This window comes from Xiphophorus maculatus, chromosome 13 (assembly GCF_002775205.1).
Source record: "Xiphophorus maculatus strain JP 163 A chromosome 13, X_maculatus-5.0-male, whole genome shotgun sequence".
NCBI lineage: Eukaryota > Metazoa > Chordata > Actinopteri > Cyprinodontiformes > Poeciliidae > Xiphophorus > Xiphophorus maculatus.
Window position 1 is genome coordinate 373098 of NC_036455.1, and position 17754 is coordinate 390851.

The 17754-nt window shown below is 40.8% G+C and overlaps 1 protein-coding gene across 3 annotated transcripts in view; it reads right to left on the minus strand.

The window, feature by feature from the left end:
* The window catches only part of ripor2 (RHO family interacting cell polarization regulator 2), a 72099-nt gene extending 65025 nt beyond the window's left edge, over positions 1–7074 (minus strand). Inside the window, exon 1 of one of the 3 annotated variants that reach the window (XM_023344892.1) lies at positions 6867–7074. In XM_023344892.1, coding sequence (XP_023200660.1) covers positions 6867–6927 — 61 coding nt within the window. In that variant the 5' untranslated portion in view covers positions 6928–7074. Of the gene's footprint in view, positions 1–718; positions 798–6862 lie in introns of those variants that run through there. The other 2 variants (XM_023344894.1, XM_023344891.1) reach the window with 2 other exon arrangements.
* Between the last annotated feature and the right edge of the window lie 10680 nt (positions 7075–17754).

The following is a 17754-nucleotide window of genomic DNA, read 5'->3' on the forward strand; positions in this document are numbered from 1 at the left end:
AATGCAGGTAAAATGAAAGACAAACCCAACATTGTTCATGTTTTCTGACACAACAACACTAAAGATCTTCTAGTTATTCCATTGAATTCTTCGTTGATTGATTGAAAGAATAATTTTTGCAGAACTGTGTTGTTAAATGAATCATGCATCAAATGACTAAAAACACAGTCTTTTGTCATGCTGCATTTCTGAAGGCTTATAAACTCTCAAGGAAAGTAGATTTTTTCGTGGTTTAAAATGCCTGTTATACAAGAACGCCCACACTGCAGAGGGCACGGCTACTCTCCGCTTTCTAAAAAAAAAAAAAAGACTGAATTTTTAAAAAAAACTCCTAAGAAGAGGAACAGGAAACAAGCAGCAAGCAGAATTCATTACAACAGAAATAATTAGACTCATTTCATGCATAGATTGGTTAATATAAATCCCCCCAGCAGCTCATCCAATAACTCATATTTCTCATCACGCTGTTAAAAGTGAATTTCTAATTTTGGTAAGTCTATTCGAGCCTATAGCAGTGAACCCCGCCTACACAGCTGAGGAGATCCCTCTGGGTCGCCATTCAACCATTACTTTTACCCTTTTCTTCACCCAGACAACAACTTTGCGTCACAAACCAACCAGAGTGACCACAGTGAACCACGCGAGCGGCTGCAGCTGCCCACCAGTAAACCCACGCTTGTTTCCCAACACTTCCCAGCTGACCCTTTGGCAAGCCTACCGTCTTCATAGAAGACGTCCTCCGCTTCTTCACGCATCATCTCATCCAGGTCGTCCTCTGGAATGTCGGTCACGGCCATCAGTATTCCTCCCCGTCTGAGAAAACGTCTGGGCTGCAAGAAGGAATCAACGCCCGCCCGGGGCCTCTTCGCTCCGATCCACCGGCGGGCTCCTCACACGAGAAGGGAGAGGACTGGGACTGAGCCGAGTGTGCTTCAGCTGTCTGCTGTCAGCAATGTGTGTGCGTGTGTGTGTGTGTGTGTGTGTGTCAGGTGAAGAGTGGGTGGGTGGATGCAAGAGAGGACACCCAGCGACCTTCACCAAGTTTCAGCAAGAGTGCCGATTTCATAACATCCTGTGCAAAAGCTGAAGTGAGAGTGTGCCGTTTGGAGAGCACTTGTACGAGTGCGGGTGCGCATGTGTGTTAATGAAAGTGTGCCGTAAGAGGAGCGTCAGTGGAGTGTGTGCATGCGTGTCCACATCCACCGTACAGCTCTCCACAATGAGTCAGCTCGAGCGCTTGGTGATCAACAGGAATAATTTGATGGCATGTTTTGAGCCAGCACAAACATGCAAAAGTGTGAAAGTGAGAGTTTAGCATGGTGTGTGAGATATGAAGCGTCTCTGCTGGCCATTCTTTCACAGCCCATCAGGACTCGTGGGACAACACTGATTGCTCTCTCTATTTTTTCATTTGGCCCACTTCGAGGGGGCTTTGGCAGTGCCGATAACGTCTGGCGTCATCTGCTGTTTCTGAAAGCTTCCCCAGAGCGGCTCAGGCTGCAAGTAAACACTCTCACCTGCTCTGAGCAGAAAGCAATTTAAATCAGGCAGAATAATTTACCAAGTAACTGTAGTAGAAAGATCCTTCTATTAGGTTGCAGTAACAGAGTTTGTACCCCTTGGCCCTTGAACTCTGCAACTAAAACTGCAGAGCAGCACCAAACTCTGTTCTTCTCCATGATCTTACATCTGTTCAATCTAGACATGAATGATGACTTTTGAAAAAGAGAGGTTTGCATAACTCCTGGGACATTTTCTTATTAGTCATGTCCAGTCCAGCAGCGCAGCACTCAGGATTGTTGTCTGAGTGCCAAGTAGCCCAACAGATTTACTTTCACAAGAGGAGCATTTGATATAGAAAAGGCTTTTGGTTTATTTAAATTGGACTGGGTACAGAAGTGAAAAAGAAAGGGAGAGAGGTGTGGTGAAAAGTTTAAAGGGAAAGAAGGAAATAGGATTTCCATTGCCCCGGCTTCTCTGTTTTTCTTCCTCCTTTTTGCGAAACCCGTCTCTTTGTCCCTTTACTCTCCATGCTGTTTCCCTGACTCACCCGATTTAGACAAACCAATTTGAAACCAAAATAGAAACTAGGCCTCAAGTCAGTTCATTATCACATTTCCCTCAGACCTGCCCTCCTCTGTCACTGCTTCCCTTTAAAGCTGAAGCTCATGGGACCAAACCTGGCAGCAAACTCATTTTCCACAGAGCGAGTTCAGACAACGTCTGTATGTCAAAACCATCGTCAGATGCTGACCAGATCCAAAAATGAACGTGATGATCTGGTGGACAGAGCTAATATTGTGAATATTGTGTGTAATGTTAAGCAGAAAGGGAATGAGACTACTAGTCACTGAAAGTGGAGCTGAAACTGCAGCAGAGGTCGAACATCTCAGCCACCCTAAATTAGTTTTTATCCCACTACAACAATTTTAGTCTCAGCAGCAGCACCTAGCACAAGCCATCTCCTCTAATTCATGTGAACTGCTGGTCAGTAATTCAAGGATTTTAAATTTGTGCTGCGGCAGAGAACATTGGCTTATTCGGTTTAAAGCTTAAGAAACAAACTCAGAAAACTGTTTCACAAAATTCAGCTTTGCATGTTTTAAATAAGCTAAACCACAACACAAAACCCACAATTTTCATCCCAGCGCTGCATGTCCCGAGGCCGAAACATCGTCAGCGACCCCTCACACCCCCACCATGGACTGTTCTCCCTGCTGCCCTCTGGAAAGAGGTTCCGCAGCGTCCGGTGCAGGTCCACCAGGTTCCGAAACAGCTTTTTCCCACTTGCCATCAGACTGCTGAACTCTTAACTGGACTGCACTTAAAATCTGGTCTCCACTTTATACCTTGCACATGTACAGAGCTAAGTAACTTCCTTTTTACTGTCAGTCCTGCACTTTATATTCTATATTTATATTTATATTCATATTTTATACTGTATTTTATTTTATTCTGGAGTAACCTCACAACATTGAAAGCTCAAAACATTGTCCTGAGCCGTATGCAACGAAATTTCGTTCTGTATACACCCTGTGCATGCAAAATGACAATAAAGTCAGTCTAAGTCTAAGTCTAACAATAAAACAAATCTATCGATATTGGTTTGTGTAAATCATGGGTCCAACCTTTTTGCAATAGAGATACTTAATGGCTACTGAGTAATTCAAATGGATAAAACACACAGTTTACCTTTAATTATATCACTTAATGATTTAATAATTTATCTTGTTTTGGAACAGCCCTGTTGACTATGCATATGGTCTTCATGGGAAACTTGGCTCCTGCAGGCACCATGTTGGTGATGATACCTGTTGTAAATCCTTCAACAGCCTCATACACTGAGAAATCAACACCAAGATACCCATTTACATATGTTCCCCTTTAATAAATTGATTCCAGTTTCATATTTAAAGGTGTGTTTTTGCACAGCATAGGCTACAGGTGATGTACTCTATCACGCAAAAGGATTTTCACTAGATTTTGTCAAAACACTGAAGATAAAACTCTGCAGTGTTTTATCATCAGCAATTTTATGTAACAGATCACCAGGACAGAGTCCTGCATGTGTAGTTTAATCTTTATATATGTCCAGCTGTTGTGTGAAGATCTCAGAGATTTTTTTTTTCCATCTGTCAACAAACTGCATCATGAAGACAAATGAACACAGCAGAAAGGTCGGGGAGAAAGTAGTGGAGAGTTCACAGCAGAGTTGGTGTCATGTTTTGTGTGGTTGAACCTCGGCCAAAATGTACACAGGAACCTGGGAGGATCATTGTGAAATTTGAAAAATAGGATAACAAAACTCCCACCAGGTGCTTGAGGGGCACAGGACATGAACACAGGTAGAGTCAGAGAAATGGAAAAATCCAGCAATGAACAATAAAAACCAGTGAGCTTATATGCTGAGGCAAGGGTGGAAATGACAATATATAAATATTGGACGTTGCATAAAACTTAAGACCTGGGTGGAGGTTCACCTAGCAGGACAACGACCCTAAATATAAAGCTTGGTTTTGATCAAAGCACGATAATGTGTCAAAACCTAAATCCAACACTGAAGGTTCACAAATAATCACCGGTCAACCTAAAAGAGTCTAAGCTATTTTGTAAAGACAAATAGGGAAAAACTTATTTTCATGTTTAGGCAATGTCAAAAGTCTACAATGCAAGAATGTTCTGCGGAAATGATCAACCTTAATAACACATACACATGCTGAAGGTCTGCTGGACTGTAAAAGAAGGGCAGCACCAAAACATCACCTGCTGACAGCATGAACCCGATGCCACAGACTCAGTTCAAAGAAGAAGAAGAAGAAGAAAAAGGACGGGTCATGCAGGCAACTAGCAGAACCCCTCCCTCCCCCCAACACACACACACAATGACACATGCACAGCACAGCCTGCTGTCTTCTGCAGCTTCATCCCACTTCCATCTGTTCTCTCCTAAAACCAGCTCATGTCCTGGTGATTAAATCATGACTCATTTTGCAATCAAACCCAGAGCTACATCATTAACAGGACTGGTACAACCGCCACACAGATTACATTATACATATTTCATGTTTTCATGATATCCATTAACGTTTCTTGCAGACTTCAGTGAGGTCACATTTGAGTAACATTTGGTCTTCTGTGTTTCAGTGGCTGGGAACATTGTCACCACAGAGAAAACTGCGCTTGCAAATGCAGCCGGACTGAGATGAACAGTCAGACAGTAACGACACTAAAACACAGTCAAGTTTGGACACCCGCTCAGCACATACACATGCATTTATTTCTCTCTCAGTGCAAAGAAAAGCACAATCAGATCCGCTCGGTACAATAGTGTTGTTTGAATGCGGTCAAACAATGCAGCTCTTTAGCATCTGCATCCAGCCAGATGATGAGTGTCCCAGGAATGAATAGGCAGCTTCAGCCTCCTACACAGTGCCTCCTCTGGCCCTGAATATATGCATCAGAACGCCTGTTACTGTTTACTAAAATATCAGTTATTAGAACTGCAGATGTAATGTGCTGTAGCATGCAGGCTAATGGTGCTGCGCTAACTCAAAGACACGCAGCCGCTTCCCTTCTGTTCCAGTGAGAAGGTAAATAAAGTATTTAGCATTCTTACAGTTACGTTTTATATTTATGCTAAATCTTGCAACCACCTCACATCTGTCCTTGTTTTCACCATCATAACCATCTCAATTTTTTTTTTATTGCACTCTCTGCGGCCTTTGTTAAGGTCATGGATTGTATCTGAGAGTATGATTGTTAAACAAAGATGACTTCCTTATGCTTTTAAACCCAAAATATAAACTTTATATGGGTTGATCCAAGAGTTGTAGTTAAAAATGTTGTGTTGATGTGGTGTTGATGCCATCTCCTGTGCCATAGCTTGCACTCTTACACTTGTCATGAACATGAAGGAGTCTTTATGAATGTCTACGACTGTTGTCATGACGTGTCACAAAATTACATTAAAAGTGTATTAAAAGTGTCAGCTATGCATTATTCAGTCAATAATGACACTTTCAAGGCAAATATTAGTTAAAACTTGTATTAAAAGTCCATTAAAATTGTCAGCTTTGTATTAAAAGTGTCATTATGTATCGAATGACACTTCATGACAACGGTCATAAACATTCATAAAGACTTCTTCATCTTCATCTATAGCTGTTGGGTCATGTTTATGACAGTGTCATGTCAGTCTCATGCACACCCTGTCAAATAAAGTGTTACCCATCCATTAGTTGCCACCTGGGCAGCATGTGTAAGGCCCCGAAGAGCCAGAATTATTTACCAGACTGCATTGGCGATAGACTCCATGGGTGCTATCTTACTTGGAGATTCAACTGTGCATACAGTGTGTGCTGCAGTGTCAAATGCATAAGAAGGCGAAGGTGTGAGAGTACTGTACTAGAAAGCCATTCGGCTGCTTAAGTGAAAAGAAATGTGCTGCAATTTCATTTCACTGTTTATTTTTAGTAAAAATCAATTACATTCCACTACCAGCCAGCATTATCCTAATGTTTACTTACACCTTTTCTCGCTTCAGAAGACCGAAAACGTTTATGAGTTTCAAGCATGGTTACATGGAACAGAGCGACCAAACAATGCAGGGTACTTAAAGTGCAACACAGAACACAGACCATTCAAATGATCATGTGGAAAATAGATGCCCAAGTCCAGAGAACGTGAACAGGTTTTTGCTGCAACAGTTCACTGGTGTGATGGAGGGGGATGGAGAGGTTGAAAAAAAAAAAAGAATTTAGTACATTTAACAAGACCAAAGTGACTTCTTTTGCTTCAACACGGCAGATATTTATGGAAACTCCTCATTAAGTCATTTTCTGTTTAACAATTTCCAAAAGTGGGATATGAATGACAGAGAAAGAGGACAAAACTTTGATATTCTCTCTGTGTTCCCTCACAAATTACAAAACGGACTGATTGAAAAGGGTTGACTGGTTGCCCGAGTAACAACGAGGAAGCACAGAGCCTGGCAAATACAGTTAACTGCGACGCTTACTGATGCATGTATGATCCATGCTGCTGATAGTGACCACTTCAAACTACAACTTTCTGCAGCTAAATTAATAACAGTGCAACTTAGAACGATACTACGTGCATGTCTATCAGCTCTTCGAGCAACGTTTTGAGAAAAATTGCATAAAAACATCAAACGGTGCAGACTGCAGACAGAAAGACTTCAATAAAGCCTGGTGCTGGAAAGAACAACACATGATGTTCCACTTTAACAAACCAGTAAAGTCTGAGAACATTTAGCTGGTGCACAGACCAGAGGGAGTTATTTGAAAACAGGAAAATTTGTGCAGATGAAGAGTAACTTTACAAGACAACGAATGGCAAATACCTACTGTACTCATATCGGTATCTTTTCATCCTCACATGGTGGAAAGTCCTGACTCTGCGATACATTTCACTAAACTCCCCGGCTGTGAGCTTCCTCAGAAACTGCTCCTTCTAGTGCTTTTCCCCAGCTTTTATTTCTGGCCTCTCTCCCTGTCTCTCCCTGCCGCCATTGTATTTTTTCTGTCCTTGTTTCACAATTGCCTCCTTTTCTCCTGTCCTTTCACTCCGTCGCTGTCTCAGAGTGCACAGAGGGCACCAGACAATGACAACAATGCAGCCGCTTCTCTCCAGCTGTGAAGACTGGCACCGCACAGATGGCAGAAGCGACGTATGCGGCTTTGCTCCCAGCCTGCTGGCTACACCTGGAGGGAGGCGATAACGCGCCACTGACGCACTGAACCGAATGAATCAGTAGACCACAGCATGTCTCTGCGCTGGTCTCTGCAACTCCATATTTATACATATGTCCTACAGTGCAGTTTCAGCACAGCGGTTTCCTGGGCTTTTGATAGGTCGCAACCACAAGCCTCAGTGTATTTTTTTTTTAGATTTTATGTGACCACCACAAATTGAAAAATCGGAACGCTTCTGCCTTCTAAGACCCAAATTTGCCGCATTTACAGTTTAAAGTCTTTTAGCGTAAATCCATATTTGGACATCTGCATGGTAAAAAACGTCCTGTAGTTTTTCTTTGTAAACAACCAGAGCTCTGGAAATGGAAAGTATCTGGAAACACACGTATACTCAAGTCACAAAATCTCAATTAGATTTAGATCTGGACTTTGACTATGCCTGCGTATTAAGTGAGTATATCTAGGGTTGTTGTTGCCTTGTTGTGAAAGCGAACCTTTAGCCTAGTGTCAAGTCTTTTGCAGTCTACGTAGTTGGTTTTCCCATTAACTCTGACTGGCTTCCCTGATGCATCAACAAGTCATGAATCCCAACAGCATGATGGTGCCACTACCTAGTTTAAAAATGGGGATAGTGAGTTCATGGAGATGCAGCGTACTCTTCCAATAGCACTTTACCTGTGGATCAAAAAGGTACATTTTCGTCTTAACATACCTCTACATGCACATGTTTGTTGTCTTCCCTACAATACTTGTGCAAAATGCAAGCAGGACCTGTTGCCACTCTTCCATCAAGTCCAGTTTACAGATTGGGTGACTGATAATTGTTCTGTCAACAGAATCTCCCACCTGAATTGTGGATCTCTGCAGCTCCTCCAGAGTCAGCATGGCCTCATGACTGCTTCTCTTCTCTCTTCTTTATCCACTGCATCAGAGTAAAAGGGGCTGAATATAAATGCAAGCCACATTTATCAGATTTTCTCTGCAAAAAATATGATAATCATGTATTCTTTTCCACCCAGTTTGAAAGTTTGCTCTACTTTGTGTTAAGCACATAAAATCTTAATAATTCAGTCTAAGCTAAGTAGTCAGCAAGCAACTTTTTTATCTATGATTTAGAGAAGGAGTTTGTTTTTTATGTTTCATCCTCTTTGCAGAACTTTCATTTTCATGGGAATATTTTTTTTAAAATGTTAACTTGCCTGCAAGCAAAACATTTTCATCATCTGTGTGCTAAAAGTGTCAAATAACACCATATATTTGCATACATGTACTGTATGTATACCACAGGGGGAAGCAAATGAGCGCATATGGTGTAATCCAGGTTTATTTTTGACAGGGAGATGAGACGGCTTGCAGCAGGGTGGGGCAGCAAGGTGGCAATAGCTCTGAAAACCCTCATTTCCTCTCCCACGCTGCCCATCGCTTAAAATCCACAGCTTACACCTGCTGGTTACACAAAGGGGGGTGGGGGGGGCAAGTTTCAAAACCAGAAAAATACAGACAACCCAGATTTTTAAGCGGGCAGCGTTAGCCACAGAAATGGGAGGTATTTTTTAAAAGTTTACACAGATTCTGTCAAGCGGATACGCAGGGTGGTTCTCACAGCAGTTTCTCAGAAACCGGGTGGAGACACAGAGGCAAAGGTTGGGCAATGGTGTGTAAAAAACATCAAGTACTGATTGCAGCTCTGCTTGTAATACCCAGATGAAATTGTGTAAAGAGGTCAGTTTTATTATATCATGAACGGAGAGACCTCTGTTTTACTGTCCGAAGATAACAGGCAAGAAAAGCAGAACTTGAAACACTCCTTAGTTACATCATCATTATGGAAAAAGACATTTAAATATGTCTAAAGGAGTATATGACTTCGTATTAACTCACTTGAGAAAACACAATGAGATCAGCAGTCACTACACAGCTGTCCATTTCCCCGGTGAGTGAAAATTAGTTTCGCTACAATTACATGACCCACATATGATTTATGCTGCACAAACCTACATTTTTCTCATTTAGCAAATTATTCTTAACATCAGACCAGCTTTTTAAATGCGGTTTCAGCTCCATCTGTTCCTACGTTAATAATAGCTTTACACTCAAGAACCTCAGGGATCTGTCTGAACTTTGGATGCTTTTTTTTTTTTGCTCCGTTTTCCCCATTTTCCGTTTAATCTCTGACTACGACAGCATATTGTAGTAGCCGGAAGGAACGTGGAAAGAAAAGGACAAAAGATTTTTTTTAAATGGCTTAAAAAAAATCTGAAGGATACGAAGAGTATCATGTGTTAAGCAATAGCAACAAACTGCCTCTACCTGTTAGAGGGATAAGGCAGTGCTTTGGCTTTTGACTTGCTGCATGGGAACGTCTGACTCTTTAGACTGAGTAAACCTGGAGGCTGTGCTGGAAGCTGATGTCTTTTTAATGCAGATGAGGAAACACAGGCTCTGCTGCATGGGCGTGTCTTTAGAAACTAAGAAATAAATGTTAAAGCTCTCACACTGTAACCTTCTTACCAAACAACCTGGCAGTCCTGCTTTACGGGCCCCTGACATCGTGTCACTTACCAAATGTGGTATGAGACGGCGCTTTGGAGATTTCAGCAAATTTTCCCATTAAAAAAATCATATGTCTTTAATAATTAACCTCATCAAAATTGTAGAGGTTTGCAGTTTTTATGCTTTAGTCCAAAAATCATTTGTTTTATGGTGAAAAAAGAGAAAGTACCTTTAGGAGAAGAAACTAGGCAACACAGAGTTAAAGCCACATTCTTTTCTGGCTCATCAGCATTTGAATGTTTGTTCTCATCAGAAAAGCCGGATCTGTTTTTGCAGCCAGCATCTTGAAAACACACACACACACACACCCGCACACAAACACACACAATTATGTTAAACTGGCATCTCTCTGAGAGTAATGGACACTCAATAAAGCCACATCCTGGCCACCATGAAAATCCGAGAGCTCCACTGTGAAGCACAAAGAAGAAACTGGCAGCTCAGTCCGAACCCAGAGACATGGGAACCATGAGCTCATGAGTCGGTGTTAGGAAGGGGATGCCAGCTTTTCATGTTTGACCAGTCAGCCCAGTGCTTTTCATCAAGTACTTATTATTCATGTCCTGATGAAGCTGACGTAACAGGCGGTGGAGGCTACTTTGTATCTTGTGCTCAGTGTCAGACAACTTAGGAAAAAAGAAGCAATTTAGGCATTTAATTCAGATTCCTGCGGCTTCACATCACCTTGCAAACATATTTATGTCTTTTATATATACACACACATATATTTTTAGAAGTTACAACCTCAATGTATTTTATTAGGATTTTATGTTATCGACCAAAAACTCATGTAAAATTGTGAAGTGGATTAAAAAGGATACAAGGTTTTGCTATTTTATTATTCGTAGAATAAAGCAGAGCAACATAGAAACAAGAGTAGAGAGGTAGCGGTTGCAAGTATATGACTAAAGTTCAATAAGAATGACAAACAAAATACTTACAAAAATCATGGGGAATTCATTGAGCAATGATAATAGAACTATTATCAAGTAATCAACACAACTCTAAACAAAGACCTGACAGATAGGGGCAAACACCAAAACACTAGTATTCACTCATATGTGCAGAGTACTAATGCATACTACATTTCTCAGATTTTTTGATCTTCATGTTTCCATGTTCAGATTTTTATTTATAAAACAGTTGAATAGGTGTATCATTTTCCTTCCACTTCACCGTTACGAAGCACTTTGTTGGCCTATCACATAAAAATCCCAACAGAATAGGAGTTTGTGGTTGTAATCTGACAAAATATTAATATGTTTAAAGTCTGTGAATACTATGCTGCTGCATTATGTGTTTTATACTCTAGTTTCTTTAAAAATGTAGCCCTCAGTAAAGAAGCAGAATTCACTTAGTGCATTTGCACACTTTGAGACGACAAATATTCTCACAGTGACCTGATTTTATTTCTTTGGACTTTTAAAAATGTTTTTGTTTTCTCTCTCCTTCCAGTCGAAGCCTTGTGAGTCATCACAAACAAAGCCAACATATCCACAACCGGAGGACAAGGTCAGCCTGAACCCTGGTCACGCTGCTCCAGGACAGCAAGAACAGACACAAGAAAATGATTCCTCACTGATTCCCTTCGCTCCAGGTAATACAAAGAGAAACCAGAGGTCAGGGTTTCATGCAACTTGCTCAAATGCAGATACATGTGAGCATAAGAGTCTTTGGATGCAAAAAGCTAATATAAAATTTGGAGAAAAAAAATCATATTATTGAATATAGCTGTATCTGAAAGCATAACAGATTCTATTTCACTTGTCAGACTGAGGGTTCATTGCAGCCTGAGCTGGAGAATTAAAAAAATAAAAATAAAAAATCACCTAAATTGTATCTGTCTGACAGCACGAAGCAGGCTGAAAGGTCTCAAAGAAATTCAAGAACAACTGAGAAAGTCACAAACATCTGCCAATCTGGAACGGGCTATAATATTATTTGTAAAACATGGAACAGCAGTGTTCTTATCCTGAGACACAGGCCTACAAAAGTTACTTTATGAGCACATTAAGAAGGTCACCAAGGGCCTCAGAAGAACATCTAAAGCACTGCAGACTTTACTTTCCTCAGTTAAGGTAAACGTCTGTGATTGGACATGAGAAAAAGATGATAGAGTTCAAAGGTCAAAGCCTTTTCAATGGCCTAGTCAAAGACTAGGACTTAAATCCAGCTTGACCTGCTGAATAAAAACAAATCTACAAAGAACACAGAGCCACAGAGAGCCTCTACGGTGACGCAGAAGGCTGATTTTCAGTTTTTTCCACAGGCTTGATGACAGCTGCAGCCTCCAAGAGTAGCAAAACCACTTATTAGATTTTGGAGGCAGTTACTTTTACACTTATGACCTGGTTACTTTGAATCACTTTTTTTCTCTTACTAAATCAGTGTTTGAAAATAGTATTTTGTATTTCCAAAGATTGTCTCTGTCAAAAAATTACAATTTGTGTGAAACATTAAAGTAAAATTAACGGCAAACTGGGGGCAAAAACATTTTGGACTTCTGGACAATTTTCTTTTTTTTTTTTCTGGGTCATTAGTTGGTTCCTTGCTGTTTTAAATTAACTTCATCGTGGGTTAAGTTTAAGATGGGTGCCCCACCTGTGAAATATTCTAGAACGGTTCTTTCAGTAATAGCAGTAGCAGTTTCCTGGTTTGGAAGTCATTTTAAGGCCTTAAGTGTCACCTGCACTATTTCAGATTTCCATCTGGTTCTCCTATGACTGTAGTGAAATGAAATTAGCTGAAATATTGAATAGAAAATAAAGTACAGTTCAATAGTTTTGTTTTTATAAGGCAACGCTTTGAAGGTAGAACAACTTTAAAATGAATTCAGATGCATCTGTTCTCTCTGCAGAAAGTTTACAAAAAATATTTGCAGCACTTTTTTGTCCACGACACATCTGCATGCGTGTGTGAACAGTGCATGTGGCCTTTGTTCATTTCTCCATGACTTTCACTCTCTTTCCATTAGACTTTCTCTCTGTCCTCATAAGTAGCCCACGCAGCAGCTCTGCTTGTTGACTTTATTGTGTGAAACTGCAGAGAAATGGGCCAGAACTATTCACTCACATGTACCATGAATGCCTGTGAAATAAATCTCTCTCGGTGTGAAAGGGAGAAGGAAAAATGTGCTGAAAGAAGAAACTGAAGTAGAAAAGGTGGCAGGGTGAAAGAAATAACAAAAGGTGTATAATCTCCTCCAGTGCAGTTCAACATTCCAACGAAGCCTCCTGCATCGGCAGAAACAGAGGCTACAGTGGTGAGGAGGCGCGTTGCCATGGAGTGGGAAGATGTTCGGAGCGTGGACCACCATTATGGATGTGAGCAGAGACAGAGAGGGGAGCATCGGGGAGATAATGATGATCAGGAGGAGGGGAGGGGATGGGAGAAATAAAGGAGAGGCAAAGAGATGAGAAAGAAGAGAAGCAATAAAGTAAGTGCGAGGAGGGCAGAGGCGAGCGATGGGAAGGCAAAGTGAGGGGAGGTGGAATAGAGAATGAGAAAAGTGTTGTCAGAAAGGTCAGGAGGAACACAATCATACAATCTGCTAAAGTGGTTTATTTCTATCACCTCCGTCACAGCTTCCTGTTATAAAAAACCCACCAGTCTAACAGATAACAAATGAGGGCCTGTGTTATGACTGGATGGAAAAAAAAACATCTAATGACTGTACCCCTCAGTGTGGTAGCAGACAAAAGACAGGATAAATCCTCAGGGAAAGAAGAAAACACTTCCATGCCTCAAACACACTGCTGATTGGCGTGAAAAGCTTAGCAAAGACTTGTGTGTTTGAATGCTGGTGTTATTGCGTGACTGTGGAGGCCCCCTGCTGGTGGTTGCTGGACACACAGAGTTTTAAACAACAACAAAAAAGTTTCACAATCATCTTCAAAGCAAAAGTCTTCAAAATAATGTTGGCAAATGTGACATTTCTCTAGTCACATGTTCGCATTGTATGAATGAGACCATAACGTCCATTCATTCTGAAAATTTGTTACTATATTTTAGCTCACGGTTCTTCTTGCACACAAGAAAGCGAGTAAGTTTAACAAAAGAAGACCTTTTTGGAGATTTCTGAGCAATTAAAAAGCACATTTCACACCAAAACACATTCACATAGGGTCCATACTTGCATTTGTGGAGGTCCACAATTATAAATATATTTAGATTGTTTTTAATATAATGTCAAACAAAAAAGAAACGCATTTGAGTTGTGCCTCTTTTCATGCCAAATGCTGTAACCAACCAATCAGAAACTTGCAAAGTCATGAGATCATCTGGCCTTCTCCACACTTTTGAAAGCCTCATTAATCTTAGTTTATGCGAAATTACTTGTGACATATGGGGAGATCTAAAACTACTGCACATTACCATTTAATGGCTTAAAGGTGGCATATTATGCAACATAAAGTTATACAACAAATCTCCAATCTCTGCAGTGAGTTGGGGATAACAATCCTGTGGTGAAGAACTTACTTATAAACACTGAACTAATCAGCAGTACTAAGCTGATCAAAGGATCCCTACAAGGAAGTAATCAATAACCTGAGTGTTTTCATCCTTAAAGCTCTGCTGATGGTGGGCAGATTAAAGAGGCTCTAATATGTTACCTAAAAAAACTGAAAGAACTGTGGAGTGTGGATTAGTTTATCTTCTTTTCACAAACTGCATTTAAAAGCATGATGCATCGTGAGTGCAAGGCCTCTGCTAATCCAAGGAAAAGATTTGTGATACTCGTAGTGCGACCAGAGGAAATAGCCAGAGCTTATTTTGGGAACGCCGTAAATAATGCATCACCCAGAAAAACATCCCATTTCTCGTCTGCGATGCTGACTTTCATTTTCAGAAAGTTGAATTTTAATCTCACCTAATCAAAGCACGGAGACCTAAACAAAGGAAACCTCCACACTTATAAGCTAAGGAGGGCTGGACAAAAGACACTTTTCTGAGATTCTTTGGAACTGAATGGTTGTCATGGAGATTTGTCTTCTGCATAACGTGTGACGAACAGATAAATGGGTCCTCATCCAGTGTTTTTTTTCTCTGACCAGCTATGAACAAGTTAAGGAGGTCCCGTTTTCTTTCATTTCCTGACATCCAGATATTAGCACACATCTGTTTTACTGGAACCACATATTTTCTTGTCTTTCCTATTCTGAAGAGTAGCAGAGAAAAATTAAATACTGTTCCATGTCATAATTTAAAAAATGTCTTATTATTTCACATGATTAAAAACAGCTTTTATACATTTAATCTGACCAACAATTAAAAAATGCCATCCGACAAGATATCAAAGTGAGCCGACCTTATTAATCTCCTCTGAAATATCTTCATTATAACAAAACAGCAAAGCTCAGTGGATGACCACCGCAAACAATTCATCATAAACTAATGTGTGGCCAAGCAACTGAAAACAAACTTTTAATTAAAAGATAACTAGACATACTACAGAAGAAGAAGAAAACATATACCTAATGGAGTAAGTAAGGAATAATAAACTCAGTGTTTCTATCTAAAATAAGCATTTTATTTCATGGAAAACTCCATGCATGTTTTGTTTTCAGTAAGAAAACACTGCAAATGTATGAGCTGCGTTGTTGCTCACATGCTGAACAAACAAACACCTGGCATCTATCTTCTTCTCACAATCTGACCCCCCCAAAAATCTCAAACATTTGCTTACTGGTCTGAACAAACATTCAAAGCTTTTCTGAGATCTCTCTAACCAAGCCTGTTTACAGAAAGGTTGATGGAAGGAAAAGAAAACACATTTCATTAGACACTTCCTTGAGGCTTATGGAAGAATATTGAACTGTTAGGCATAGTTGTCATTTACAGGGACTTGCAAAGTAAATCTGTATCCTTCAAAGTATTTCCACTTCAATATCAAGCTTTTAACAATCTGAAATCATGAAACACAACAGACAGCTGAGGAAGAAAGCTCTGAAGAACTTTGTAGCAGTAACGCTGTGAAACAACAAGCTTTGAACATCTCATAGAGTACTATTCAATCCATCATCTGAAAATGAATAGCCCATAAACATATCTTTATCCACATAAACCGGCAGTAAAAAGGCCATTAATCAGAGAAGCAGTCATAGTGAAACATGGTGGGGGCGGCAATTACAAGACAATTATGGAAGAATTACGGCCATAAAGGATTTGAGACTGTAGCAGAGATTCACCTTCAGGATAACAATCCTAAACACAGCCAGAGCTATGATGGAGTGGTTTGGTTTTTAAGGATAGTCGCGTGTTAAAAAGGCGCAGTTCAAGAGCAGACATAAATTCAATAAGAAGTTGTGGCAGGAAAAATTTAAAGTTGATGTTCAGAGATGCTCTCAATCTGAATGAGCTTGAACTGTTTTTTAAAAAATGGGTGAAAACTCTACAATCTATCATAAGTATAGACTGATTGTTCATTTGGGATATTTATCAGAATCACAATGTTTTGATTACTTTTCTGCTAATCTTAGCATATGTGCCACTATGGTATTAATTCACCCTTAATACCAGTCTGAATTGGGGTTTTAGTCATCCTGAAGGATTCACACACAAGAATGAAAATTTCACCAGACGTTTCTCTGGCTCATAGCAAGCCATCAAAGGCCAGGTAAGGAAACCAGAAGAGCACAAAAAAAAAAACAACAGCAAAGAAGCCAATAACACAGTAAATAGTTGTCCTGTAGTAAAGTAAAAAAGTTAAGTTTGGCTTATTCAGTCAGTCTGCTTACGGTTGAACTTCCTGCGGCACACATGAGGCCTCCAGGGTCGCCTTTGCATCCAGTGTAGACGCCGAGACAGCTCCATTTTGACGAGCAGGTGTCAGTGTGTAATATCTAGTCACCCCATTCAAAAACAGCACACCTTTCTTTCTTCCCATCCCTAGGACAGATATTTCCTCCAAAGAAGCTGCAGTGCCAAGCACCACCTCAGCAGCCTGTATTTTCACAGCTAAAAACAGCTTTCCCCCCTCCTCTGCTGCTCTCTGCTAGCCTCTCTGAAGGGATGGAGCAGCTTCAGCTACATTTCCTTCCACTGCTCTATCTTTTATGCATGAGCCAGTGGAACCCAACTCCCTCGGTTCTGGGGAGGATCACAGCTCCTATCCACAGGCAGCGTCTGAAGTACAGAGTGCCCAGCTAGGAGAAATGTGATGCCTCCGAGCTGAGCCTCCCAGGAGGGGAGCCGGTTGGACGACGAGGCTGAGCCGGCTACCTGAGGAGGCTGGAAGGTAGACAGGTGGACAGAGACACCCTTCATGGGTCAAAACTTTACTGTTCCTTTCTAAAGTAGATGTCCCTTGTTACTCCCTCCCTTTAAATTCGGTTTAGCAATGACCTATCATCAATTTGTAAATATTGCAATGAATCAGTATAAATTATAAGCTTGTAAATACACACTGTGTACGATTATTTGAACATCAGTTGCGTATTTAGTGGGCTGCACAGTGGCGCAGTTGGTAGCACTGTTGCCTTGCAGCAAGAAGGTCTTGGGTTTGATTCCCGGCCTGGAGTCTTTCTGCATGGAGTTTGCATGCGTGGGTTCTCTCCGGGTACTCCGGCTTCCTCCCAGTCTAAAACATGACTGTCAGGTTAATTGGTTTCTCCAAATTGTCCTTAGGTATGAGTGGTTGTTTCTTGTCCTGTCTGTCTCTGTGTTGCCCTGCGACAGACTGGCGACCTGTCCAGGGTGTATCCCGCCTCTTGCCCGAAACATTTGCTGGAGATAGGCACCAGCACCCCTCCCAACCTCACTAGGGACAAGGATGTACAGAAAATGGATGGATGGATGTATTTGTATAAGCAAAAAGGCCAAAAAAGAAATCTAGATTTAACCCCGAAAGATCTAAAATCGTAAAAAGCCTTTCAAATACATGTAGTGTTCTTGAATTTGCTAAGATTTTGGGATGTGATCACAAAACCGTCAAAGATTTTGTTGTTTTAAGTGCCAAAGATATCAAACATGAAGTAACCAGAGACCC